This window comes from Sylvia atricapilla, chromosome 7, assembly GCF_009819655.1.
Source record: "Sylvia atricapilla isolate bSylAtr1 chromosome 7, bSylAtr1.pri, whole genome shotgun sequence".
Classification (NCBI taxonomy): Eukaryota; Metazoa; Chordata; class Aves; order Passeriformes; family Sylviidae; genus Sylvia; species Sylvia atricapilla.
The window spans coordinates 21,461,708-21,489,658 of record NC_089146.1 but is presented as its reverse complement, the minus strand read 5'-3'; the positions used below and the strand labels follow the sequence as shown (position 1 = coordinate 21,489,658).

General features: G+C 37.8%; 1 protein-coding gene across 2 annotated transcripts; it reads right to left on the bottom strand.

Moving 5' to 3' along the window:
- Positions 1-1,053: 1,053 nt before the first annotated feature.
- On the bottom strand, positions 1,054-26,937 carry IFIH1 (interferon induced with helicase C domain 1). Of its 2 annotated transcripts, XM_066322882.1 has the most exons (16): positions 26,394-26,937; positions 24,490-24,646; positions 22,542-22,712; positions 18,568-18,648; positions 14,996-15,213; positions 14,047-14,257; positions 10,837-11,054; positions 9,141-9,257; positions 8,537-8,660; positions 8,206-8,448; positions 5,915-6,171; positions 4,310-4,459; positions 3,434-3,595; positions 2,911-3,101; positions 2,029-2,122; positions 1,054-1,925 (listed from the first exon to the last, which is right to left on the bottom strand). In XM_066322882.1, exons 1-16 carry the CDS (start codon positions 26,841-26,843, stop codon positions 1,743-1,745), a joined length of 3,027 nt encoding a protein of 1,008 aa, XP_066178979.1. In that variant the 5' UTR covers positions 26,844-26,937; the 3' UTR covers positions 1,054-1,742. The 2 variants fall into 2 exon arrangements, with proteins under 2 accessions (XP_066178979.1, XP_066178980.1); XM_066322883.1 differs by lacking the exons at positions 2,029-2,122; positions 2,911-3,101.
- Positions 26,938-27,951: the final 1,014 nt, after the last annotated feature.

The window sequence follows — 27,951 nt, the reverse complement described above, 5'->3', positions numbered from 1 at the left end:
TATGTACTCTTCACTTGTGAGGAAATGCAGATTTACATATGTAGGTTGTGCATGACATCAGACCAAAAGGAGACAGAGCAATGAACATGCAACTGAGATGGATCCAGTTCTTAAGCAACCACACCCACAGCTAGACAAATCCCCAATTTTCTTCTTTCCACATTTGTGAACTAATAAAAGCTGCAAGTTGTAAATACAATCAGGAATTGTCACATTCCCTGAAGGATGTTGGGTCCCTAAGGTCAATAAATGCGGAGGTAAGCAGAAGATAAAATACAGCAATTTAGCTTGTTTTTTTACAATGTCACACTTCCTGGATGGGCAATATAGGTGTGTTTTACAGCCCCATTCAGAGAACATAACTTGACTGGAAATTCGTTACCCTAAACACCAGCAGGATTAATTTGAGGTTCATTATGCATTATGCTGAAGTGAGATAGTGCAAACACACTTTAAGCTTTGGTGACAATGTGGCAGAGTCACGCCAGGAACTGGGAGAATAACAACAGCACCCAGGTAAACCACATTTGTCATACAGGTCTGTAGCACATGTGTAGAAATTCATCTGGATATGCTTTTGTTCCTTCAATAAAGGGAAGTATCAAAAGCTCAGCAGCAATCTATGAAATTATGTACTATTTTTAACAATGTTTTACACTTCTTTAAAAGTACTGGATAAACTAATTCTGATACTTGAGAATGCCACGTACAGTGTGTTATACTGCATTTATGTACCTGTAACAACTCATTAATAAAGAAATCCAGAGATTATCCAGATAATGAACAATATCTGGATGATTTCCCAAGAGCCTATTCTAATAATTAATTCAGTTGCTGTTGTAACAACAAATTAATCTTCCTTCCACTCTCCAATATCTTACTTGCAAAAGGTGGGGTTGGGGGAGGGAAAGAAATCTGTCCATGAGATAAATATGAAGAAACATTATGCTATTTTTACAGTCAAAATACTGCCATCCTTTAAATTTCAAGGGTGAAGCTATGGTTATTGTCTAAATACTTCCAGTGGAAGAGAATTTACAGTATCACAGTTGGTAAAGGCTAGTTATAGCAATTTATTGAAAAAAAAATAAAAAATACCCACCTCAATATGTAGCCAGTCTAACAATTCTACAAAACTGACACACAGAGAGTGACTTTTGCAATGTACATCTTGGACATTAAAGTAATCAGTTTCAGGTTAAGGACTTGATTTTTTGAAATGTCTTCTAAGGGAAGCTTAATTTTAGGCTGTCAAAGTGTATGAGCTTTCAGCTGTATTTATGAAGGTAGAAACTCAGTCATGAAAACACTGACATTGGAACAGTGATTGAGAGATAAGGGGTAATCTCTTCTTTATGTGGCTCCTCTTTTGAGATACTTTATCTTCACGATCATCATAGCATGAAGAAAATAATGACCATGGCATATCTTAAGGTCCCTTTACAGTGTACTGGGACTGACAACAGGTCATCTAAGACACTTTTGACAATGTTGTCACCCTGTAGTGAAAAGAGACAGGAGTTTGTTCCATAAATACATATGACTGCAATGCATTTGCCATCTTTGTCCAGGAGTACAAATCTGAGTGCAGACAGCAGCTGTGTAGACTTTGTCCTTCTCCTTTCTTGTTTCGCTTTTTGTCTTCAAGACAGTTTCCTTATGTCCAGGAGCTTTCACAGTGCTTATGATGCAGCATTCTCTGTGGGACACAGGAGCTTCTGATCACCAGAGAGAAGTTGTCCTTAATCTTCATCGCTTGAAGGACAATGAGCTGCATAATCAAAACTAGGAAACCTGATGGGAAGATCTCCCCATCTCTTAAAAATTTGCTTTGTTGTTTTCTTGTCTGCAAACACAACCACAAAATTTCTAATCTTTAGACAAGGCAGGTCAAGACCTCGGTGAACCATCATATTTCCCCAAGCCTGCAAGTAGAAGGAAATTACATTTCAGACAAAGTAAGACAAAATCATTAGATAAAAATAACTACAGACAACAGGAAGAGTGTGAAAATAAGATGTTCCTCACTTGTCCGCAGTCTTTGCATATAATTTCTCCATTTGTCTGGTAATCAGCTTGCTTATCCTGCAGCGTTTTATTTTCTCTTGTATGATAATGACTTCTGAAAAACAGACAGCACCCATTAGAATCCATTGGCCATTCCATGCTACATACAGACATATATAAACAGTGACTAAGATTGCTGAAATCAGATATGAAACCTAAAAAGTCATAGACTCTCTGACTGCTGACACATTGAGGAGTTTGAGAAAATGCAAGGTCATGCTTCACGGTTCTAAGTAAAGATGATGTAACAAGTAATGTACTCCATGTCCCACTGCATTTCAGGAGCTGCATTCTTCCTCACACATCTTAAAGTGGGAGCAGCAGCCTCTTGTTCTAGTAACAGACAGATGTAGCTTGTTTTTTTCAGGTGTCATGGAACTGTCAAAGAAATAATACCTGAAAATTAAAAGTTTTCTCTTTATTCCCTATAGTTCAACTTTAACCCTTAACAGAATCATTTGGTTCTGACTACCCAGACCTGCAGAGTATGTATACATTTTTGCATCATTTATTTAGGGAGTACTTGATCCTGAAGGTTACTATTAGCCTGTGCAGAGTGGCATATATACCACACTACGTAACAAGTGACCTAGTTAATAGTACCACAGAAGCTGCATCTTTTTTTGGAAGTCTTAAACTCAATTCCCCTTGAAATGAAGAATAAGAACAAACATTTTGTTCAAGCTCCTTAACTGTAAACTCCATAGAGCCTAGGACCCAACAATATTGGAATAATCTATTTTTTTCTCACAGGGCCTAGAGGGTTACAGGCCCTGTTACAGCCTCGATGAAAAGAAAATCTGTTTCTGTCTGAAAGAGATAAAGTAGTTCATAAACACTTACTGGAAATCTTTTTTCACACTGACATGATGCATGTTTTCAATAACTTGTATGTCTTCTCCAGAACATATCGGCTTGGAGCAATTTTTGCATAAGAATTTTATTAGTGAAGGATTTTTCTTGTATGTCTTGAGCTGATCTCTCTTTGCCTTCATGTGTTTTTCCATTACACTTTGCAACTGGAAACTCTCAATCTACAAAACAGATCAGTAAGAGCACTGTAACATTCTGCTGGAATGACAGTAATAGTTTTCTTTCTCGGTTATTTTACTGAGTTCACTGTCAACATGACTTCTAGTCAATTTCCCTCGCTTGTGTGTTTTCCTATTACCAACAGAAAACCAGACTTTTCTAAAGGACAAGAAAACAGACTATAAAACAAATATTGGCAAAAGAATTCAAAGCCATATGTAGTAACTAGTATTATTTTAAGTTTTTCTCTTCTAAGTAGATTTGAAATGGAAATTATTTCATACAATATAAATCACTTTTCTTTAAAGGGAAAGTGCAGAGTTGCAGTGAATACCTTTTCTAAATACTCTTCCTGTGGCATCTTCTGGACACGCTGAATGGCCTTATACATCATTTTCTCACGAAACATATTAACATCTTCACGTTCAACAGCCCCTGAGCCAATCGAAGCCACAAGAGCATAGGTGCTTTCATCAGCTCGAGCTCTACCACGAGCCTACAATTTGCAAGGAATACAAAAATAAACACCACAATACTCCCTATTACATCACACAACATTTTTTTCTTAGTTTTGTAATGGAAGACATGCACTATTCCATATGCACTATCCCCAAAGAGCAGTTTATTTCATTTAACTCAGACAGATAAAGAATCAGTGAATAACACATAATATTTCTGCAGTATCATCCATGATACCTATGAGAACTGCTCAGGAGATTTGTGATTAGCAAATTGTTTTGCAATGCTGAAATTGTATTTTGTTGTTAAAATATAGGCACGCATTTAAATATTAAATATATAAACATGTGTGTTCATAAGTTAAATGAGAGCACGTATCAAACTGGTATTCATCCTGGTATGTAATAATCTCGCCTTAGCTGATGATGGTGTGGTATCCATACACTGGTGGTACAAATGCCTCTCGCATCAACTGGTCTGATGACAATATTCTTGTACCTCTTCTATTAAAAGACCTTAATGTTTGTGTAGAACTTTGAACAGATGTTACACCATTACTGAGAGGGGCAAATTTTATACTGCATACGGACTGAGGATAGCAATTGGAAACAAAACTTGTTGCAAGGGCATTTTCTCTTTTAGCATTCAAGTATTTAAAAATTATTCCCAAACATCATGTATATGATTCCACTTGCCCATTGCAAAAAGAAAAGCACTATTAAAGTAAGTTATATATGCAGAAAACTCATACCTGCACCATAGCAATTTCATTGGTGACGAGGCCGTAGCGTATAACGATGTTACACTCTTTGATGTCCAGCCCTTCCTCAGCTACAGTAGTAGCAATTAGTAAATTTACATTTCCACGTCGAAATTTATCAATAACTTCTCTTTGCTCATTCTGTAAATTAAAATCATTAAATTAACTTTCAGTATTAGTATCGGTTACCAGTTTCTTCTAATTAACGAGTTTCAGGAATTACAGTCCCATTATTTCTGAGCTGAGTGCCAAACATCAAGAGGCTTTAACAACTGCATTTAAGCATCTTGCAAAAGAAGGAGTTCCTAGTGAACTCCTTTAACAGGTGTTCAGCACCATATTTTGAGGGAGGGGGGAGCAGAAGCCAATCCTTTTATGGTAACTGAGCTTGGAATTTCGTAGCCTATTGTCACAGGTACTAGGAGATTTGATAATATAGTTGTCCTACTGTTTTGAAATTCTTTAAGTACTTATTCATAAGATGGGATTTCTATCACTTCAGTAATTTCTCATTAAAATATAGACCTCCAATTCTAGTTCTAAAGCACTTAAAATTCCCCATAATAAATGGAGATCATAACTCTGGGGATCTGGATAAGCACCAAGAAGAACAACAACGATACACTTAAAAAGGAAAGATCTAAATCACAGACTTCTGAATCAACTGAGTGTTTGCCACCAGCTTGAGCAGAGGAACAGAAACTTGCCATTTGCTATATTAGTTTTCAAAATGCAGAAGCTATTGTTTGTGCAATGTGCCACAGAAATTAAATTCCAAGTTTGATAGAACTCAAGCAATTTTTGGAGAGAATTTTTGAGAGAACTTTTTTCCTTGAAAGTCAGTGCAGCAGAAAAATATGGACCCTGCCCAGCAGCAAAACACACCATTTTTGCATAAACACTGATATGGGGAGTAAAGAGCAGAACAGAAGCAAAATACTCTGATTTGAAAATATTTTAATGGCAAGTATAAATCACCAGAGAGATGTGGTGTATGAGATCAATGGTACAAGACGGACACAATTGAGTGATCAATTGTGATATTTTTGGTAGGAATTCTGACAAGTTTTCTTTCAATGGTTATGCGTCAGTGTGAAGCATGCATATAAATTGGTGTAATTTGATTTAAGCAATGATATTATAAAAAGACAGGCATAATTAACTTTGTAGTTTTATTTTTCAATTCAGCAGCTAAAATATAATGTGAATTACTGTTGTCCTGATAAGTATAAACTCATTTAACGATTGCATTTTTGCTGTTTACATTTTATTTACTTTTACTTTCCATGCCTTGATACAACTTGGGTCTATATACAACTGGGTCTATATACCACTGGGTGTATACAACTATACACTACTCAAGGCAATGGATGCTGGCTACTCCTATTGCCACAGAATCCAAAACCAAAAAAATCCTGTTACTTGTGGAACTAAAATTATTCAAACATTATTATTCACATATCATTATGAAGATAAGTTGCTGGCAAGTATGAAACCAGAACTCTGGGCTCCAAACTTCTACTAAAACTAGTACTAAAACAAGCTGTTTTCCAAAATCATGTACAAGAGGTAATGTTGACATGCATGGTTCTATACCTGAGTCATGGGCTTCATTTCACTCTTATGTCCAGAGCCAATAAGATAATGGGCCCTAATTCCCACTTCTTTAAATTTTGGGTTGTCCTTAATCCACTGGAATAGAGCAAAGGCACTTAGACGAGTCTTTGTGAAAATGATTCCTCGAGGTTCCTCAGTCTTTGTGAACTCCTCCATTAAAGTATTTCTCAACTTTATTAGCTTCTCATTTTCATTTTCTGGCTTTCCAGTCAACTCTTCCAGCTGTTTCTTTTTTGCTTTAAAAAGAACAGATGTAAATTAGGAAAATGTAGCCATGTAAAATAACAGTTTGAAGCAAAATGAACCCCAAAACCCACAAAACAAAGAGCAGCTTCCTATATAATTCTCTCAGCATAGCTAATTCACATTCAGTTTAAAGACCTGTGGCGACCCAATTATTTTTTGAACTGAGTTTATAGTCACTAAAAACACACCAATCAATCAAAATAAATCACCATTATCATATACTTTGTGTATATTTCATCGTGAGAAAAAGACAAAGGAAAAATCCTTCCTATACACACAAAGGTGGTACAGAGTCAAATGCACTGTAATAAAGAGCTAAATCACAGCTTGTAATATTTATAGAACTATTTAAAAATAATGGGAAAAAAGTCTTACAAGGAGAAACAGATTAATATGTACAGCTTGGGAGCTAGTAATGTTTTATCAATTTAGACATAAATTGTCCTTGGGACATGAATTAAAGTAGGAATCCCTACTAGGAACATGCAGTACAGTAGACACCAGCATGGGTTGTTATTTATATTGCAGTTCCAAGACATTTCTACGTACTCAGTGAACTGTCAAATGAATGGCTGGCTCTATTGACCATAGAGAGGGAGGATTCCTCATGTGTTTTAAATTTTTAAAAAACTTCTAATATTTAAAAACCTATGTCATTATCAGATGACTATGCAAACACAAGAACACTTGTGGGCACAGACTTTGTGTGTTAATACACTCTGATATGATGACCCTGGGCAGACTATGGCAGTGTACCTAATCCTAGGCAATCATACTCAATGTACCACAATCTGCAACTCCACCTAGACAGTGGCTTTATGACTAGTCTTATTCATATTTTAGAATGTAATCAAACATAGAAATGCATACAAAAAATAGATAAATGTAACAAACTCCCATAATTTTCCACCTTAGTTAAAGCTAAACTAAGGGCTGCAGGAGGCTTATCACCCAAAGATGAATTCTGCTCTTAAAGCTGAGAAATTTTAGATTTTATTTTATTACTCCTAGTACTATCAGTGGTAAAATCCTATCAAAATGGAATTTATTGACGAATTCTTTGAACTTCATTTACTGGCAGAAATAAAAGCAACCAGAAATTATACTAATGAAACTAAGTTTCATTTTTAGTTGATTTAAATTTTTGGTTCTCAGCAACAGCTCACTACTGAAAATCTAAATAAGGGGGAATAGACATGTATTAAGAGTAATTTCAACCATGCTGACATTATCTAACCTATATTTTTAAGTTTTTTGGGGGTTTTTTTTGGTTTTTTTTTCATTTCCTGGATCTCCCAGTGATGGTGAGAAAAATTTGTAGCCCATTGGATATATGAAGATGGGTCACACTCTGCAGTACAATCTATTTTTGTTTGCACCACCCAAGAGCGATGGGTGATGGGAGCAAACTTGTCTAGCTTTTTCTCATTGTAACGGCAGTAAAGAGCATAAAGGATTCATGAATGACTTAATTCCATAGTGACTGATCTGGGAAAAAAAGCAACTAACTTTGGTCTTTGCAGTTTGATCTTTTGTTTAATTCTCTAACCAAATGTTCTTTACCTGAACCAACTCAAAGTCAGCACTCTCCTATCTTGGTATATGGACAAATTTCAGCAGAAAAGGTTGGTTAAGAACGCATCATTTCATTACATCTGTATTCTATTTGCTCAACCTTTAGCCTCCCAAGAGTGTCTGCTGGAATACATGTTTTATGTGTCTGTCCAGAGTGTCCTCAGGGACATTTCACTGGATAAAAGCAGAGAATAGCTTTTGCTTACTGGCAGCAAAAAAAAGGTGCCTTTAGGTGGAAGCTGAGAACCGTTATTACATATTATGACATGATCCCACTATAATGTTGTTTAAAAAGCATTCAAAACCGTATGAACTGGGATATTAAGGCATTGTGATAATAAACAACACAGCAATCTCTAGGATTCAATGACTAATGGGCCCATGCAAACCATGTTAGTGCACTATTATGGATTTCACATAGTAAATATCACAATATATTTCAAACTCACCATGAAATAAACCTATTAGAAATTCATCTGTTTCATCCTGTTTAGATACTGCTGGTTCATCATCCCCATCATCATCATCATCATCACTCCTTACTGTCTTCTTACTTTTCTCCTCTTCGTAAAAGTTATTTAGGTGGTTGTAGGCATCCACCATTCGGATGGTGTCATTGATCTGGAGAGCATCGTTGTATTTCTTCAAGTGTTCCGCACAGACACGCTCCCTGCGCTTTTCTTCTTTTGCAGCTAGTAGGGAACAAAAATACAAAAAAAAGTCTTAGCATAGAACAACCCAAAGAAATCCAAAGCTGGGGTATATTTGCTATGCAGTTACCTCTTCTCTCTTCTCTGATCACCCACTGTTCATATGTCTGAGTTCCAAACTCAGATTTGGGATGCAGCTGGCAATAGTTTTGTATTTCTGTCATGACCTCAATAATTCTCTCTTTAAATGGATCCTAGAAATAAATTGATCAGGCAAAGTAAGTAGGCATCTTCTGGCAACAAAAACATTGGCTAGTACCACACTGAGTATTTTTTTTTTTTAAGTTAAACCTTAAATTTAAAAAGTAAGGCTCTTAAGTGTGTTTAATGTTACGCAAATATACAGGTCAGAATAATACAAAGAATTATACTGTGAAATAGCACCTTTTTGTAAAAAATGGAATACAGTATCATCACTTCAATACAAATATTTCAGCTTTAGAAGGCCTTTTGACCAGATAATTGAGAATATAACTGACATAAGTCAAATTTTAGTTTTATTTGACTTTTTATTGATACTTTTTGAAACAGAGGAAAGCAACAATATTCAAATTAGCACTCTGGATCATCCAAAGTCTATAGAAAAAGAGCATTAGGCAAAAGTTTTTGATATCATACAAGACATTTTTAAAGGGCAATATAACTTTAATACTGATTTTTTTGAAAGAACATACCCTCTTTTTGTCATCTGCAATCACAGTCTTCTTAGATGGTTCCTTCACCTGATTCTTTAGCTGGGAAGTATGCTCCTCAACAGTCATAATTCTACTTGCATCGAGATTGGCACAGATCTGGGAGAAAGCAAAATGTTACTTCTTTAATATTGAATCAGTTATTTCACATAAAAACTGAATTAATGCAACAAAGTTTCTTATTTTGATATCGAGGTTTATATAACTTGACTTTCTTCCCACAAAAAATGGATAAAGGCAATATCAGCATAAGAAAGTTGAAGTCTTTGAAAACTGCTTGAGATAAACTGCACTAGTTACTTTTTAGGCCAGAAGTTATACTTGCACATGGGAAAAAATCGTAGATCAGGATGCAAAGTATTTTGATATTTTGAGAAGGAAAATATAGCATCAGTACTCTGGAAAAATAGATTTTGGAGAACAAAATAAATATAAATAATGGTGAAATAAAAAAAAAAAAAGAAAACAAATATTCAGGATTAATTATAAAAGTAAGAGTTATTATAAGAGTAGAAAATTATTTGAGATAATCTTTCCTGGAACAGAAAGACATAGAGAGACAATTTCTGTGCCAAGTGCACAACTTGACTTTCCTGCTTTTGACCTCTTCCAGGGAGAAAATATGTAAATGTCTTTAAGTAATACGAGAAATCACAACTTTATTCTGAGCAGAGAAAACAGTAATCTTTTAAGTCTTTAAGGAGACTTAAAAAAGATCACAGTGCCAGGTGATCTTTTTAATGTCTTCAGTGGTAGTTACATATTTCAGCTTGCATATTCAGATTACAGATTCAGATTAATCTTCAACTACAAACCCCAGAATCCTATTATTAGGAATTCAGATCTGATAAAAAGGAATTTTCTGCTTTTTCCATTGCCAGCAATTTTTTTGTGTCAAAATTCTTTGCAATTCTGTCTACTTCAATAGAGCGTAAAACATTCTTGCATGCCTCACGTATTCAATATCACATTCTGTTTTGTGCAATTTACTAGTCAGGAGTTTTCACTGCAGTACTGTACTAAATTCTAACTTTTTTTTTTCCTAATGCAAACCCATTTAATTTCCAGTAAAATAAAATTTATTAAAGTATAGAATTTAACAGACTATCTTTTGTCAGGTGTTCATGCAACCCCAATAAGTAACTAATTGAAAAAGCAAAATATGTTTGTATGCTACCTGTATCTCACAAGTGGTTTCTGTTTGTTTAAGTATTCAACATTGTTTCTCATTTTCTTGGACTCACAAAAATGCTCAGCTTAGTCACTCTAGAAATACAGATATAAAATACATTGTGTCTCTAGTATTTAAGGATACACAGTAAATTATAAGGCATCAACGGAACAATAAGACTTTTAGTAACCATAAAACTGTACTACATTGTGGATTTCTTGCCTCTGATCTTAACTTGGGAATTTTTTCAAGTGAGGCAAACATTTAACTTCCCTTTTCAGTACCCCTACTCTTCCTGTAAAGTAACCTTTATTTGTCCATTTTTTAAAGGGTCAAATTAATAGTTATGAGCTGAACTTCCATGTACACAAGAAAAAACAAACAAACAAACAAACAAACAAACAAAAATCAACAGATTGTCTGTTTGGAGCCTGAAACTGACTTTAAAAGTTTTACTTGAACAAGACAATATCCCTTTGATGGTTTGCGAGTGTTAGGCCTATTTACTTTCAAAATGTGCTCTTCAGCTTTCGAGTTGGTTGTTGCACCTCCTACACCAGGTGAGGCTGTAAGTCCCAGAATCTGAGGCTGTGGGATCAGTGGTTTGTTTTCTTTTGCCAGCCTCCTGTTCTTAATCTTTTCTTTTAAGTAACGTCGCATTATGTTGTTGTAGACACCTTCCTTTTGAGTGTGATGACACTCATCGATAATGATGAGGGAAAAATCTGGAAAAAAAAGAAGACTCCTAAAGTGAATAATTTTATAACAGGTAAGGATGGTGTTGAAAAGAACCCATCAGTTTGTCTGAGAACTAATGTACTGGGAAACTGAAGTGTTGGAGGAAGGTGTGGATGGATGCTGAATATATTTAATGGACTTTGGAACCTTTGCTGCAGTCCTGATGTGCCAAGTAGTTTTACATTTCATGTAATGGGAAAAAAGACTTCGTATTTTTGCAAAAACAATCTGATGATATAAAGAATTTCAGAGAAATATTTTTCATATCTTACCAGTGGTAAGAACATATCATAGTTGAACTCAATACTATCTTTTATATCCATAACTGTGTCTGACAAACTACACAGTGTTTGCTTTTGAAAACATACATAACATGTTAGAAGCCTTTCAGACATTCTTGAAAGGTTTGCTGTGGTCAAAATATGCTTCCATTTTGTAGCAACACAGATATTTCCTCCCTATTAGTGTCCAATTAAAACATTTACATTACTTTATGGATGTGATATTAGAAAGAACAAACAGATTAGTGGGAGCACTACTGCTCATCTCTCTTTTGTAGTGGAGGAAACTGATGGAAATTCAGACAGGTATTGTGTGCTTTTTGGGCACAGTATAATTACATGCTAGAAATGTACTATACAACAAGGAAAAATAAAATTATTTTTTGTTTCAAGTTTCTCAAAACATATAGAAAACATATCTTTAATCTATCTGCACAAGCAGCCGGTGACATGAGCTGTAAGATTCATGAACATTTTTCTGTTTTTCTAACAGCAAAACTGGTATATGGAGCTCCCAGTCTTTCTGTAGCTGGCCAGTAACTCTCTAAATCAACATTATTTCCAACAATTTGAAGAAAGTTTGTGGACATGACTGTAAAGAAGATCACTGAAATTATCAGGGTTAAACTCATATGTATTTTTTTTTTTTTTTGTGGACAATTACCATGGTCTTGTTTACACATTGATGCATAATTGATGTGCTCAAATTATTGCACCACTACAAGTCAGTTTTCAACAACTGGCAGCAGAAGCTGGAAATTAACAGAGATAAATCAGTCTCAGCTGGTATTGAAGAACCTAAAGAAAGACAGAGACTAAACAAAGGAAGTTATATTTAAAGGCTACACCTAACATTTCTGCTAGGAAAGCAAGCCAGCACTCCGTGTCACTGTGAAAAGCTGATTGCCTTCACAGCGGTTCAGGAAGCCAGTTTGGACAGGAGTGATGTAGTTTAAAATCTAAATTCTTATTTATTTCCAAGATTTCTACATATTGTAAGATTTCAGAAGCAGTGCTTGCAGTTCCTCAGTTATTCTGCCAACATGAACTTACTCCTTTGATTTTGACCATCATCTCCATCATCCATAATCTATAACTACTTGTGTAGAAACTAACCTACCAGAAGGAATGTGCTTCTTTGACTAAGAAAGTGATACACAGCTTTTAGAAAGTCCATACAGTGATTTCAGCCCTTGGTAAAGAAAATCAACATTTGGCAAAATGCAATTAAGATAGTCCCCTCCATTTCACAGAGGCTGGAATTCCATGTTACGTGTAATGCAGACCTCTGTGGAAAGAGATGAAAAAAGTAGGCACAGAAATCTGGAAAAAAACTTGTAACTAATTAGGATGATTTATAAAGGCTGTGAGTTAACCAAGTCACAGCCATGGAAATGGAGCTGGCTGTGTTCATGCTAGCTTGGCTTTGGTCCAGCTGATCTTAGGAGCACAGGTGTAATAGCTCAGAAAAAAACCTGAGCTGCAGGGCCGCGTAAGTTCTGGAAAAAATGTAGCTCCTCATGAAGGAAACTTCGCAAAGTGTGAAACCCATTCAACCCACTTCATTACACAATCTGGTTGGGACCCAGCCCAATTCTAAACAGGCCAGCAGTTCCAGTAGGAATGTTCTCATGCCTCCATACAGCATTCCAAAATGATTCAGATGTAGGAAAGTTTATTAACTTAGATGCAGTGGAGAGGAAATAAGTATAAGAAAATTGCTGGTACTCTGCCTAGGTTAATAACAAGGCATTCTGAAGGAGGGAGTGCAATTCTGAGGCAGCCAAATGGCTCTGCAGGAGTAGTTTGGATCAAGAAGAACTCCAGTCAGCACCAGGCCCTGACAGACACAGACCAACTCCTCAGGTGTCTCTGCTGTCTCTTTGACCCAGACCAATCCTTTTATCTCAGGGCCATTATTTTGAATATTACAGCTCTCTCCTACATCCTTCACTATCTGAAAAGGGGTTGATTTGTGGGCAAATAGAGGGAGAAGTTCACATCTCACAGAGGAAGCTCACTGCACCCCAGGCCCCAGAGCTGATGTCATGGGCTGTTCTATTTGTACCTCACTGACAGATAAAACCATTTATTTTCTGATTTTCCAGAGATACCTGCCACTTTAGCATTCTGGGAAAACAATCTTGCCTTCTTTATCTTTTTCTTTCTTCAACTTCCTTCATCTGTTGTAGGAAACCATTATATCTGCTGAGCTTAGAGAGACACAGTTATAAGCTATCATATCACTGTACATTAGCAAAATTACAAGAGTTTAAAGAATATAACTTTTACAACAGATTGGCTTTTAGATTGTGTTCCACTGTGTCTCTCAAACTACCAAGTGCATTTGAGTTTTGATAGTTTTTTCTCATCCTGTATATGGCTTCTATTTGATAATGATTCAATACTCTACCAAGCTTGGAAAGTGGAATCTGTACAACTGCATTTGCACAAAGTTGTGCTTAAGATAAATAAAATAGAAAACATAACAAATATTTAGTACAAATAAACTACAGAGTCTAATTTTGGCTTGCATGCTTATTAATTAAGGCCTGATTTTGACTACAGCTTGCATTTTTAAAACAAGTAAATAAAAAAAAAACCTCCTACTGAATACAGCACGTTTTAACTCTGCAATTTTCCAGATTAGAGACATGCTTTTATAACCGCTGTAAAAATTTCAGAATAAAAAACTTGCCTGATAAGTGGACGCCTTCTTCATCTTCCTTGGATGCATTTAACAGTGAATTCTCAAGGATCTGTGCTGTACAGATGATGACATCATTTCTTCTGACAACTTCAGGAAATGAGATTTTCAGCTGAGAATCACCACTTAAACCAATAACCTGATACCAACGCTTCAGGAATGGACTAAACTCTGTTCGTAAATGCTGTTCTACCAATGGAACCTGAACAAAAGTTTTCAAAGAATTTAAAAGAATTAAAACACAGGATTAAAAATACATTCCTGTTTGCCACAAATGTTGTTAGAAAAAAAGAAAATTAAGCAGCAAAAATCTTCAAATCAATTTCTCCCCTGCAACTTCTATAAAACCTTTTTATCCCATAAACTTTGGCTTAACTGAGCCTTTGAAAGAATGAACAAACCATGCATGCTCTGACTACTTAACTGAGCTTATAATGTGCTTTCATATTTATTCTTATAAGAGGATATGGATATTGTTTTTAACTTCAATATAATTCTTAAATGTATTTCTATATTTTAATATTACAATAGAAGATTAATCTATATGTGCTAAATTTAACTGCTAAAATTACAGCAAGTGTCAGAAAACCTAACAAAACATTTCTTAACTTATTGTGAGACTATTGGGTGGCCTTCATTAACAAATTAAAACACAGAATGTGAAAAAATACGTATTTTCATTAAAAAATGAAATCATACTTTTTCCAATAATGTGGTTATTACAGCACATCTAAATTTGCACTTGCACTGAGGTACACTAACATAATTTGTGCTTGAACCAGGCTGATGGTGCTATGGAGACGACAGTCTAGAACTCTATGTCTTTAAACACAGCAGATCTGGAGAGGCTGAGAATTTTGTTTATATTACTTTACAATGCCTATATCATCAATACGTGATGTTTGAAAAATACTGTTCTTTTAAAAATGGACCAACTCACCTTATTAACAAGTACTATGACTTTTCCAGGCTTTGATGCTCTTCTCTTATCCAAGTGATCTTTGGTAATGTAAACAGCCACTCTGGTTTTACCACTGCCCGTAGGGAGACATATTATAATATTCTCCCCATTCAGTGCTGGCTTTGCAACTTCCATCTGGTAATCTCTCAGGGTCAGATCTGGCTGAGGTGAGGCTCTCCTCTCCACTTCATCTTCATCTGAGGGTATAATGAAATATAAGTTTCAAACAGGAGGCACAGAACATGTACCAGAGGAGTGAAAAAATGTCAAAGGGAAAAATATTAATCTACTATCAAGCATCTTGTGAATAAATAGAAACAGCACACTAGCATAGACAATGTTGCTCTGAGGACCTGTGCAACTCTGGATCAGAACTGCTTCCATCCAATCTCAGGGCAGGTGGAATAAACCACCTGGGCCTCACCCATCTATGTCGAAATGACTGCTATATTAGGCATATTAGGTATATATTATTAGGTAAAAATTCAAATGATACAGTTCAGTAGCACTGGGACCAACAAAGGTTGTGTTTGGAGCTGCGGTATTTATAACCTAGCCAAGTTTCTGTGATGTTGTCCTTGATCAATACTGAAATTTATTTGGTTACAAGAGAGCTACCTTTTTAAATACTTCCCAGAGAATGAAAAATGGAGCCATAGAAAGAAAAAAAAGATATGGAACACTTAAAATGGTCAAAGGCATTATAAAGACCAAATAGATAAGAAAATTCAACTGCCGATACAAGAAGGAGCTAACTGCAGAATGTATCGCACCTACTCATGGCAGATTACATTGTTTCTTAGCCTGACTCGTACATAATGCAATTGGATGTTTATTAAAAAGCCATATACATTTGCCACCTAAGGCCAAAGCCTTCGATCTCTTATTGAAAATGCAATGGCAGAGTTTAGATCTACTGCTCACAGAAGAAATAATGTTCTAAATGTAAAAGTGAAAAAAAATGCTGTTGAATTATTTTCAGCAGTAAGAAAAGCATAAAAGTAAACTCTCTTGAGTTTACATATATTTAGAGAGTCAGAATTTATATACGTATTAGTATCAGAAGGATTTATTTAAATTGAGTTTTCATGGGTTTTTTCCCTACAAATAGGTTTAGACCACTATTCAGTTATTAACTTCCCTCAGTGAAGAAAATGCATAAATTCATTCTAAGACTGAAAACGAGGGGAGAAAAACCCTAGTTTTGTTTCCCGATGATATCATTCAATGAAGAATCATGAGGATTTTATTATCACTGATACATTACACACAAAGTAAGTATATTTTTCTAGTATTCCTGATTCCATTAAATAAAATTAAACTAACAAAAAGTAATGAAGCTTGATAAAACACTGCTGATGGAAACATCTGAATGTCATTCTAAAGTGTTTTTTGCTTGTTTTGCCTTTTAGTGTGAGTGCAGTGCTACCTGGACACAGGGAGATTTGCAGCAGAGAGTACTTGCTGTTACTTATCTGACTTCTACTACTCTCTTTTGAGGAAGAACGTTGTTTGCTTTCTGGTTGGCTAAATTCAATAGCTCTATCATACTGAAACTAGCACTTTACCACCCATCTGTTTGGTTAAATTTCAGCTCCTTAACATCCTCAATTAACAGTCCAGGCCTAAAAAATATTTAACTTGGCTCTCATAGCTTCTTCAGCCCTTGTTTAGATAAAGGCTAATACAGGAATCTTCTCACAGATTAAAGAATTAAATAATTAAAGATTTTTCATCATGCAGGGTATAACATTAGGGAAGTTGTCTGCCTTCGTACAAGGCTCATGTGAATTGCTCCTCTGGGTTAAAAGAAACATGATAAATATTCTATTGTCCTAAATACACAATTTTATAAAATGTGAAATTACTCTTGTACATAAAAATGCAGCTGAATCTACATGATTCTTTGCATTAAAATCCAAATCATGTCAGTGCATAATGACACAATCCAAACATCTTTGTTAATACAACAGCCTTACTGCAAAATCTCAAATTATAAAATTCAATAGTGCATCTTTGTCTTCTTAGCACTTTTTTCTCATTATGACTCTCACTGAGTTTACTAGACATGATTAAAAGGCGTGGATGTTTTTAAAAACTTTTTAACTTGTTGTTTTTAAAAGCCACATGTTACAGAACATAAAGCAAAGAAACACCATGAAAAAATCTGAACATTCTCCTTTCTTCACAAAACTGAAGTTTTTTTTGTTTTTTCTTTTTCTGGATTACTGGACACAGCAAATGCTCAATTTGGTTACTGAGAGATACTTCAGGAATCTTAAAGGATGAGGCCATACATACATACTTGCTGCCAAATGCCAGGAGCTGGCTCAGCCTGACCAACTGATACAGTGTGCCTGCCTGTCCACAGAACAGAGAAGTTCCCACGCCCAGACATTTCATGCGGCAGAGTGAGGCAAAAAATACATTGTGGCTGATGAGTGTCCTCAGTTGATAAAGAAGTGCAAAGTAAATTCTTTAGAGCTAGCAACACACAGATTAAAATCTTAGCTGTAGGGTAGCAATTTAGGTCTGAGGTATCCTGAATTTTCAGTGTAGTTACAAAATATGTGCATTTTAATATTTAAAAAACTTGAAATGATTTTAAAAGTATTTATAATAAATACTTTTCAGGTATAGGATATATAATATTTAGAATGACCTTACTGATGTAATACTAGATTTATTAGGCCCAGCTGGCTTGAAATGTTCTCAGATTTTTTCTAGCCCTTGCACAAGACATAATCCCAGCACAAATTTTATACAGGATAGATTTGAAAAAGTGTTGAATTCTGTAAACAGGCCAATCACCATGGTGGACAGCTCCCAATTTGTTTTGCCTGAGGTTTGAAAAGAATAGAAAAAAAAAAAAAGACAAAAAAATACTGCGATGTCTTTTACAATAGCAGTGTTTAGTTTGGCTCAGACCATACATAGCTAGATAATACCTGTCTGCTAAGAATTATTTAAACACATTCCAATATCTAGTTTAAAACTGTATTTAGAACATACACGTGTTTAAATGTGAGATTCACAAAGGTCTTCAGATTATTGTTCTGCATCTTCATTATTGTTCTGCAGGTACCCAGGAGATGCTTCTGCTAACCTTTCGCGGCCTCTAAGGCATTCCTATTCCCTCTCACCCTATGTGAGGGCCAGACACAATCTAGCGTCTCTCTGAGAGCAAAAGAAACACGTCTGTGTGGCAGCAGTATGAATATCTGTCCAGGTGACTGCACTGGATGACTTCTAGTCCCTTCAGCCTATGTGATTTTATCATTCTGCCTCACTGACCAGTTTGTACAGTGATGATGTCTAGAGACCTGTTCAGATGATCTCAGTAAATCAACTGGTTTGGGGCTAGGATTTAGGTCCAGACCATTAAAAATGGTATCTGCTTCCCAACAAAGTAAGTCTGGCATCTAAATACAGTGAACTAGAGTTTACCGTGAAAGAAAGCCCTCTGCTGAGTTTTGTTTTAGCCCACTCACAGAGTATTTCCCCCAGAGCCTACTTCGCAATTACTAAATAACAACAGAAGGGAAATGTACCTGAATCACTGGTTGTGCAGCTCTGTCCCAGGTCTTCATTCAAGTTAATGACACTTCCATCTCCTATGGAGACATCTGACTCTAAATGAAAAACACACACACAAAAAAATAGGATAATGTATTTGCTGTAGCAATATTAATGGCAAATGCATATTGTTTGCTCTCCCCTTAAATTGTTAAAGTAGGTTAGATGAATGTCAGGATGGCTGAGATGTATTTTTCTCTATTTTTGTTAAAGATAAGAGAATGAAAAATACCATTCATTTTCTTATAGAAGAAAATATGGAGTGGAAGATTAATATCCAAAGCATGGCAGAGGTAAGGCACTATAGGTCATGATTTATTGCTTAAAAGCAGGGATTCCAGACATGATCATCTGCATAATCGCCTTTACTCCTATTTTACTGTATCTTTCCTAAAAGGTGAAAAGCCAAAAAAATAGTTGCTGACAAACTGAACATTCTCAACTGCAAGCCATGAGAGCTACATCTGTAGCAGAATACAAACAAAACCAGAACTGTGATTTGTTTTTAAAGTTTCCTCGTGTACCATGAAAAGTGCGAACACAAGCAGCGATGAGCAGAGGCAGGAGCAGAAGCGACGGCCCCGATCCCGCGGGGGGCCCCGGGCGCGGCCATTCCCGCGCTCCGCTGGCGATTCCCGCGCTCCGCTCGGCGATTCCCGCGCTCCGCTCGGCGATTCCCGCGCTCCGCTCGGCGATTCCCGCGCTCCGCTCGCCCTCTGCTGGCCCATCCACGCCGTGCATCCCTCCCCTCGGGCCGCCAGCGCTGCTCGTAAAGCCGGATTGCCCAAAACTCAGTCCTTTCGGTATCTAAGGAGACACCCGGTCCTTCCGGGAAAACCCGCAGCGAACAGCAGCATCCTGAGCCATCAGCTCACCGACACACTCTGCAACCGAGCCAGGGTGTGCAGATGGAATCAGCCAGAATAACAGCGCTGACCAATGTTTTGCTTAATTAGCCAGTGAACTTGTGTTTCCATCAAGTTCTTTCCAGTCAATATCCCATTATACTCTATATACATATTTTTCGCAACTGACTGTCCCCAAAAAATTATGCATAAAGCAAAATAGATTCTGTGAATGGGAATTTAGCACTGAAGGGAAGTTACACTGTCCCAGATAGGAACGCCTGAAAGACTGTGAAGTCTTGGTGAGTGAGGTGGAAGTTGAACCTAGTCTGCATTCAGTAAATTTATGAGGCTAGGTCAGCTCTCACTAGGAGTCAGGTCTTAGTAGGTTTTTCAACAAATGAATGCAATCAACAGAAGGCATAAAAAAAGAAGAAAACCTCACCAGTTACAAGCCATGCTCAAAGACCTGTAACAAACTAATTAGTAGCATTAGGGGGAACTCCCAGCTATGAACATAATACTATCTCTTGCTTTCACTTTCTAGGAATCTACATAAAACAGGAAAGGGAAGACAAAATTAAAATTCTGTGTATCTATTCCCTATGGCCTCCCATCTAAAATGACCTTCTGAAAGTCACGAGAATATGAATCCATAAAGTGTTTTTTACACAGTTACCTGGATTACAAGTTGCAGCATGCATTATACAACAATCTCTCAACAGAAAACATCAGTGTTGAAGTGAAATGCAAAATACTCATCTTGCAAATGAAAGGTGAAGAGAATAACGTTCTCCTTTTTCAATTGTGGCAACTTACTTGAATTATTTGAAAAGAAAATAATTTTTTTAAAAACTCAAATCAGTAAACATTTCCAAAATAATGAAGATAAGGATTAACATTCTATCAGTTGTTTTTACCACTTTTGCTAATCTTCCCTTAGAGTCCTGCTTGCCGAATATTTCACCGGAAGATTTGCAGTCACTTTACACTGAATACTAAATAAGCAGAGAGACAATAGAATGGAATGGAATGAAAAACGAGCCTTGAAAAAGAGAGCTGCTATTATTTAAAATGTGGTTTGTATAGTTAACTGCAGCAACTTAATCCAAATGTTTGCCTTGCGAATTTATTTGCTTTAGTGCAATTTTGGATGTCTGAAGTTTCTTACCTGTGTTTTTGCGTGCTCAGTTTTTCTCTGGTTATCTCTTAGGCTAAATGATCCATTTCTACTTGTTTTTATGACCTTACTGCTCTCATACCTTCTGAGTGTCTCTGTTTCATCTACCTAATAAAACGGTCAGAGGAGGCTTCAGATACAATGCAAATGGCAGCAATTTCAAGTGACTTGAAAAGCTTTTTTCTTCTTGAAATATGTCCTTCTCAAGATATAAAGCAATGGTGGGACTGTGCTGCAAAAACTGACAACACTTGACAGCATCAAATTACAAACTAGGTGGGCTCCCAGCACACTCGGAAGTAGAATCTGGGTTCCATTTGTATTTTAATCTGTGTGGTCTAAAATTACAGTCTTATGAAATCATGAGAAAGGATGGAAATAGGAAATGAAAAAAGACCTGAGTGCTGTTAAGTGGGAGTGTACAAGTGCATTGGTATCAAAGGCTACTGCACCTGAGGATGGCTGAATGTGAGGCAGTTCCTCTGCAGAAATCTCCAGGAAGCACTATCTCCTGGCAGCCCTTGTTACCCTGCATCTACACTCTGCTTCGGTTCACCTCAGAACTGCGTGTTTACAGTGAATCTGACAATTGTCCCCACTTACACTATTTTGGTTCATATCACAGAGCTGGTTTAGATCAGAATAAATGAACTGTCAGCTGAAACCAAACGAGATTTGTATTTAGAACAAAGGCAGGCACCCAGTCCACGAGACTGGAATCAATCTGAAGCAAACTGATACAATCCATGTACTCTGTACCCCCTTAGCCATTTCACTGCACAGATCTGCTCCACTGCCCAGACTGCTAATAACACACTATTAATTTCAGTTCTGTGCTGAGACCATAGTTTTTTACCTACAATTAGCTTGTGGCACACTAGTTAATAACTGATAGATCTAATTTTCTGTAATCCTCAACCTGACAAGAGGCAAGTAGAAGATCAGGCTAACAGCAATGAAAGCCTACCCTTAGTAGGCCAAATAAGAGCCTTAGCTTTGTCCAGAAAGAATAATCCAGTCAGATTATTTTGAATTATCATTAAATATTTGGTACCTCTTCTTTGTACTGCCAGATTATGTTCTAACCCAGGAAAAGCAAATTGATAATTTTGCTGTAGTTAACAATTCACTCACTACTTGCTACAAAGCATTGTGATATCCTGTTAATATCATGCTAAAGGAGAAATTGGCTACAACTACTGCACATTGAAGGGCTGCAGTTTTTCAGAGCCATTTTTTCTAAAAAAACCCTATTCATAAATAAAAAGAGAGCAGCCTTAGCTGTCTTACTTCCTTGGCTGAGTAAAGCCACTAGTATAATTTCAGGCAGGATTTACCTTAGATGTAACTATTGTTTGAATACACGTGGTTCCTGAGCCATGCTGTGTATGTGTGGTTCACTGGTTTGCAGCTGTGTTTGGGCATTGTTGCTGGTAATTGCTCTTGCTCGCAATCAACTACCAAGGCATGTTTTTAAGAGTGGATCTATATGAACAACAGGCCACAACCATTTCTGAACATTTTTACTTAAAATTTACTTCTGAGTGACATAAGAAAGGTTGTTTGATATTCTGTAAATAAAAAACCCTTAAATAAACAGAAAAATTACTTGTTGGACATTTTTTCAAAACAAAAAAAATGCTTTTCAATATAGAATTTCCAGTCTTCCAGAAAGAAGTACTTAATACAGATGCAGTTTTAGTGGTATAAAACCATTCTTCTTACCTTAAATTTTGTCAACAATGTATGGAGTTGTTGATGTTAACCTAAAGTTCTCATTGAATAGTATAAGCCTACTATGGATGGGTCAGAAATAAAATATTAATCTAATAATATTAATACTCTTATAAAATATTAAATATATTTGAATACTACTCATTTGTTCACACAGGTACCAGATCAAAATACCAGTTAGGGGACAAACCTGACACCGTAGAATTCTTTTCTGTGGATGTTTCCAACACACTGCTCCCACTGCTGAAACTATCATCCACATTTTCTTCCTGCTTCAAATTCTCCTCTATGATGTGTCCAGGTTGGCTTGTAACTTCTGTCTCTTCATTTGTATTCTCCTCCATCCCATTTTGTTTATTCTCTGTTACCAGAAAATAAAGAGAAATTCTAAGACAGTTCTCCAAAACATTTAATTTCTTATAGTGTGGAGCACAGAAAACACAGAACTAACCTGTATTCATCATGCACATAACGGTATAACATATGGTCTTGGTCTTGACTCTAATGTTATAGTTTGGAATTTTGACCTTTCTATAAATATTTATTAAGAATTTACTAATTTAAAATTAGAAACTAAACTTAAAAAGATTAATAGATTTATTTTTAAGAAGTTCTCAATTTCTGTGCATAGGTGTTTGCTAATAACAACATATTTTACTGTAACAAATCACAGGGGGTCAAGCTGCAAGAATAAAATGTAGCATCAGTGTTCTTTACCCACAGTACCGAATGAAGCCGTTTCCTCTCTGTGACCTTATGTCAGGGCATGCTCCTGCAATCACACACTTCATGTATCTACTACACACATACACGACTGTGTACAAGGAAATTACTTATCCTCTTGATAACACTACTCATGATTTATGCATAAGTCTGTACAGTTTGTCTGGGGCCTGCACTGCCCAAGATTACAAAGAAATTGTGGAAAAAATGCATTCATTCAGTAGTCCATCAAACAACTCAATTAAACTTCAGTTTTACTCTATATGGTCTGCACTATACTGAAAATTCAGAAATGCAAAATGTGAAAAGAATTGAAAATAAAAATATGAAAAGAATATTAACAATTTGTGTATTTGTTACATTGTTTACCTCACTGATGGCAAAGTAGTGAACATGAGAATTTAAGTTTCACACAGCTGCAACGCAGCATGAAAATTAGGATCACAACAGCGGCTGAGCTATTGCCAGCATCCGAGTTTCACTCAGAATGATCTTCTGAGGCTGTGACTTGGTTGGTCTTGTCCTGCAGACTGCAGCACTCAACCATCTTTGAACTGCATCCTCAAATATGACAGCTGCCTGTCTGTGTCCGGCAGAGCACCCTCTGATTCCTGTCCAAAGCTGGAAGAGACACCTTCATGTCCCTCTTACCTCAATCTTAATGCTCTGACCCATATACAGCAACTAAAAACAGAGACAGTTCTGATGAGCTCCTCAAGTGAGCAGGCTGAAGCTGCTAAATGGGGAATCTGTTAAAATAATTTAGTCTCTAAAATTTTATAAAACATATGGGGAGTAAAGCTAAGGGATAAATTATTTGGGGGCTGCTTTCTTTTTTATATTTAAGAATACAGGGGAGCATTGGGATAACTTTACAGTATTATAAACATTATAAAGGAATGAAAAGGAGTAGTCACTATACTAGTTAATTTTATTGTTTTCAGTAAATTTTATCATGCTTTGAGACCTATGAATGTCTTATAATATACAAAATACTTTAAAATGCCAAAAATATTTGAAAAGCATTCTGTAAAGGAAACATTTGTAGTGAAGAAAAAATTCAGGTAAAATCTGTTTTTTGTTTGTTCAAATTAATCTTCAGAGTATTTTTTATGAATGATTATAAAAACCACACTGAAAACCAATCAGTTTTAAAGGTAAGATTCAGTTTAATTTTAACTAAACCCATACTGCTGTAATTCTCATATTGCTTAATAAGGACTTTTAGTATTTAAAACTCTATCAATTAAGCTGTTACATAACTTGATTTTGAAATCCCTGGGCAATCATTACTCTCAGTGTCACAATAAAACAATATGGTGGGAATCCTGCATTGCTTCTTAAGTAACAGTACCAAAAAGAAAAAAAAGAGATATTAAATCCACCCATCAGTATCAGTGAAGTAAGATTATTACCTCCTGTATTTCCACTTAAATCATCTGCAAGATCTTCATGTTGGGTTTCACGGAGAGCAACCAAAAAAGAAGAGAACCAATCTTTCTTCTGGACAATTCTGCTCAGTAGCTCCCTTGCACCATCTCTGTTCCCACGATTGTCAGAAACAGTCTGGATCTGGTTAAAATAAAAACGAGAAATAACTCTCACACAGACAGGAAATGGTCTGAGGACGTTTGTAAGGTGCAAAAGCATTGCCCTTTAAAACATTATTAAAACATACTGAAAAATAGAGATATAAAGTGGACTTGCCACTTATCAAGAGAGAATGATTGCAATTTTGTCCAGCCTCATGCTCATCCCATATGGTTTTGGGTAGGATATATAAAACCTATGAGATCTAAAATTTAATTTCAGAGACTGCTAGTACTAGACCACAGTTACAACAGTAACCATTATATAATAATTATTAGCATTGTGGAATAATAATTGGTGCTCAGACTGGTTTAGGGAATAGGCAACCTTGATTAAGGAGAAATGGTGTCACACAGTTTTACCAAATCTCCCGTAACATGACCTCATACATAAAATGGAACATTTCCCTTCTTAAACTCTGGCTTTATCATCTCAACTCTCACTTAAAAATACCATAGCTAAGCCTCTAGAAAGTGGCTATTGCCCTCAAAGAAGCTATGAAACAGCGTCTCACAGCTGTCACAAGCAGAACTTGACATGTGATCACATGAGGAACAAAACCAGGACCACAAGAGCAAAGCAGCCTGAGAGAAGTGACCGGTCTCAAGGACCATTTTCTCAAGGCTCAAGAATCATCCATTCTGATATGGAAGAAAATGGGCAGGCATAGCAGTGGGAACACCTGACTGAGATCCATGACTAAAAGGAAGTGTGTGCAAAGTGGGAGGCATTAGGAAAGCCTAAACTCCACTGGCGTTCAAACTGGTAGGATTGTGAAGGGTATTAAACGGTCTGATGGAAATACCAGCAGCGAAAAGGTGGCCCAGGGGAACATGAGGACCCATTACCAGGGAATGGAGCCAGTAGCTTCCTAGAAGGCCTCAGCATCTGCCTGTTGTGTAACCATGCTTGGCTCCCTACTAATTAGGGTGCATCTGATCGCTGCTGCTACCTGATGATCACAAGACAAAATTATGTATCTTACAGTCATTTAACTGAGATGGAGCATAAAACTACCTCAAAAGTGGATGCAAAGGCTCAGAGTGCAAATGTGATTTAGTTCCACCCTTAGCTTACCAGTTTTCCTCTCATTGCTATGGCAATTACTATTTTAATTTGTTCTAACACTGTTTCAGGATATCAATTTCTTTTGAGTTTCAAGTAGGTTTCACATTCCAGTCAAGTCATTTTTAGCCAAGTGGAATAAACACTGGGCAACCTTTTCATCAAAGGTTAACACTTCCTTGTTCTTGTCCCACTGGTATTTCTGCCCACCTCACTGTCTAGTGTGACAGTCCTTAGCAAACCTGTAGCAAAAAAAGTGGATGGAAAACCTTGCTTTATTTTAACTCAAGTATTCTTTAGGACTTTACAGACCATCACTACTTCCCATGGTTCAAGGGCCAGAAGACGATGATCTTCTGAGCCTAAGGTCTGTGGCAAAATGATAAGTAAAGTCTGACATATTTCTTCCACGCAGACACTGTCTTGGTCCAGCCCTCTGTTCCTGGCATTCTTCTTTGCCAGGCTCTTAACTGGAATCCCGCCTGCTGGCCCATTGTCCACAGCCTTCATTGGCTTACCTGGACCAACCATCTCTTTCCCTCCAAGTCTGGGAACTCCCCTTCTATTTTTGCATTTACTATGCATTTGTAGCTGTGGCTTCCTACCTGCCCCGCAGCCACTGGGGATGGTCAGTGTCTGTGGCACTGTCTGAGCCCGGACTCACCCGATCCATGTCCTCGTCCTGGAAGATTCCCATCTCCAGGCACTTCTCGGCCACCGGCACGGCGCGCATCCTGTCCACCAGCGTGCCGTGCAGCAGCTGCACCAGGCGGGCGCACAGGTCGTGCTCGGCCTCCTGTGCCGGCGAGGGCAGCTGGCTCAGGCTGGGGTTGGCGTAGCAGGCGGCCAGGCTGCAGCCCCCGCGCTCCAGCGCCTGCAGGAACTCGCGGATCCAGCCGCAGCCGCGGGGGCCCCGCTCCACGGCCCGCAGCAGCTCCTCGGCGCCCGCCGCCGCGCCCCGCTGCTGGGCGGCCGCACGCACCCTGTCCCTGTCCTCCGCGCTCAGCGACGGGAGCTGGTCCAGCACGGGCTGCACCTGGATGAACTGCTTCAGCCGCGGCCTGAAGCAGGAGATCATGTACAGGAACCGCTCGTCCCGGGTGCTCTCTTCCATGGCGGCTCCCGGGGCTCCTGCGGGCTGTGCTGGGCCCTGGCGAGCAGCGCGGCCGCGAACCCTCCGCCAACCCTCCGCGGCCCGGCCCGCTCTGCCCAGCACCGGCGCCGCTTTCGCTTTCGCTTGGGAGGGCGGTGCGTGAGGGCCCGGCTCTCCGGGACACGGCTCGCCGGGACAGGGCGGCAGCTCCGCGCCCCGCGCCGCTCAGTGCCACTCCTTTTTCGCTGAAAACGAAACCTTTGGCAGTATCGAAACCTTTGACAGTAACCGCGAGTTGAAAAACCCGGTCAGAAACGGAAACATAAACATAAACATAAACACTTTCCAGCTCAAGAGCTTCCCGGGCTGCTCACAGTCCATCTGAGCTTTGGGCGCTGGCTGCTGCCCAGGCACACATTGGCAGCAATGAGGTCCTTGGTTGGTGTCTGAGGCTATTGGAGCGTCTCTCCCTGAGACGAGGTTTCACCCATACATGTATGTCACTGAATTTCAGAAGCAGTGAACCTCATGGGGGTCTGGGGAACCTCAGTGTGATTCTGAGGTAAGGCAAAATGATAAGTACAGAGTGTCTGGATTACTGTGTTCGATTTGGTCTGGGACAGTCTCTTTTTCAAGAGACTGAAAAATTGGAGAGTCCAGAGGCCAACAGGATTGGAGAGCCTGGCACATGTTTGAAAGAACTACATCGATAAAGCCTGGGGGAAAGCACGGTCGGGGGAGATCCAGCCACAGTGATATCCAGGTGTTAGAAAGATAAATTACTTGTTGGTAGAATTGCCTTGTTAAGGTCTAGGGCTTGGCATGTTTCAATGATCTAGGACTTAGGGGAGGTTAACAAAGCTTGGGAATGAGAATGTATCACTGATAGCAGACACAAAGAACACAGAATTTACGGGCCTCAAAGACATTTGGCAGAATTCCCAAGGTAAGGAAGAAACTAATGTAAGACAGCTCAGCAATTGTGCTGAGGTCAGCTCTGACTGGGTAGAAGGTAATTCTGGCACAGGGAGATTGTGACCACTGATTCACAAACCACTGATCCAGGAAACCACTGTCTCAGAAGAAGAGAAAGACTGGGCATGTGGATTAATCAGCAAAGAAGCGAGGG

Excerpts from the sequence above, each read along its gene's own strand:
- IFIH1 (XM_066322882.1), bottom strand. The coding sequence starts at position 26,843 with ATGGAAGAGAGCACCCGGGACGAGCGGTTCCTGTACATGATCTCCTGC. Across the intron at positions 8,449-8,536 it reads GATCAGAGAAGAGAGAAGAG|CTGCAAAAGAAGAAAAGCGC; the intron begins GTAACTGCATAG and ends GTTCCCTACTAG. Across the intron at positions 3,102-3,433 it reads AGGAAGAGTATTTAGAAAAG|ATTGAGAGTTTCCAGTTGCA; the intron begins GTATTCACTGCA and ends TCTGTTTTGTAG.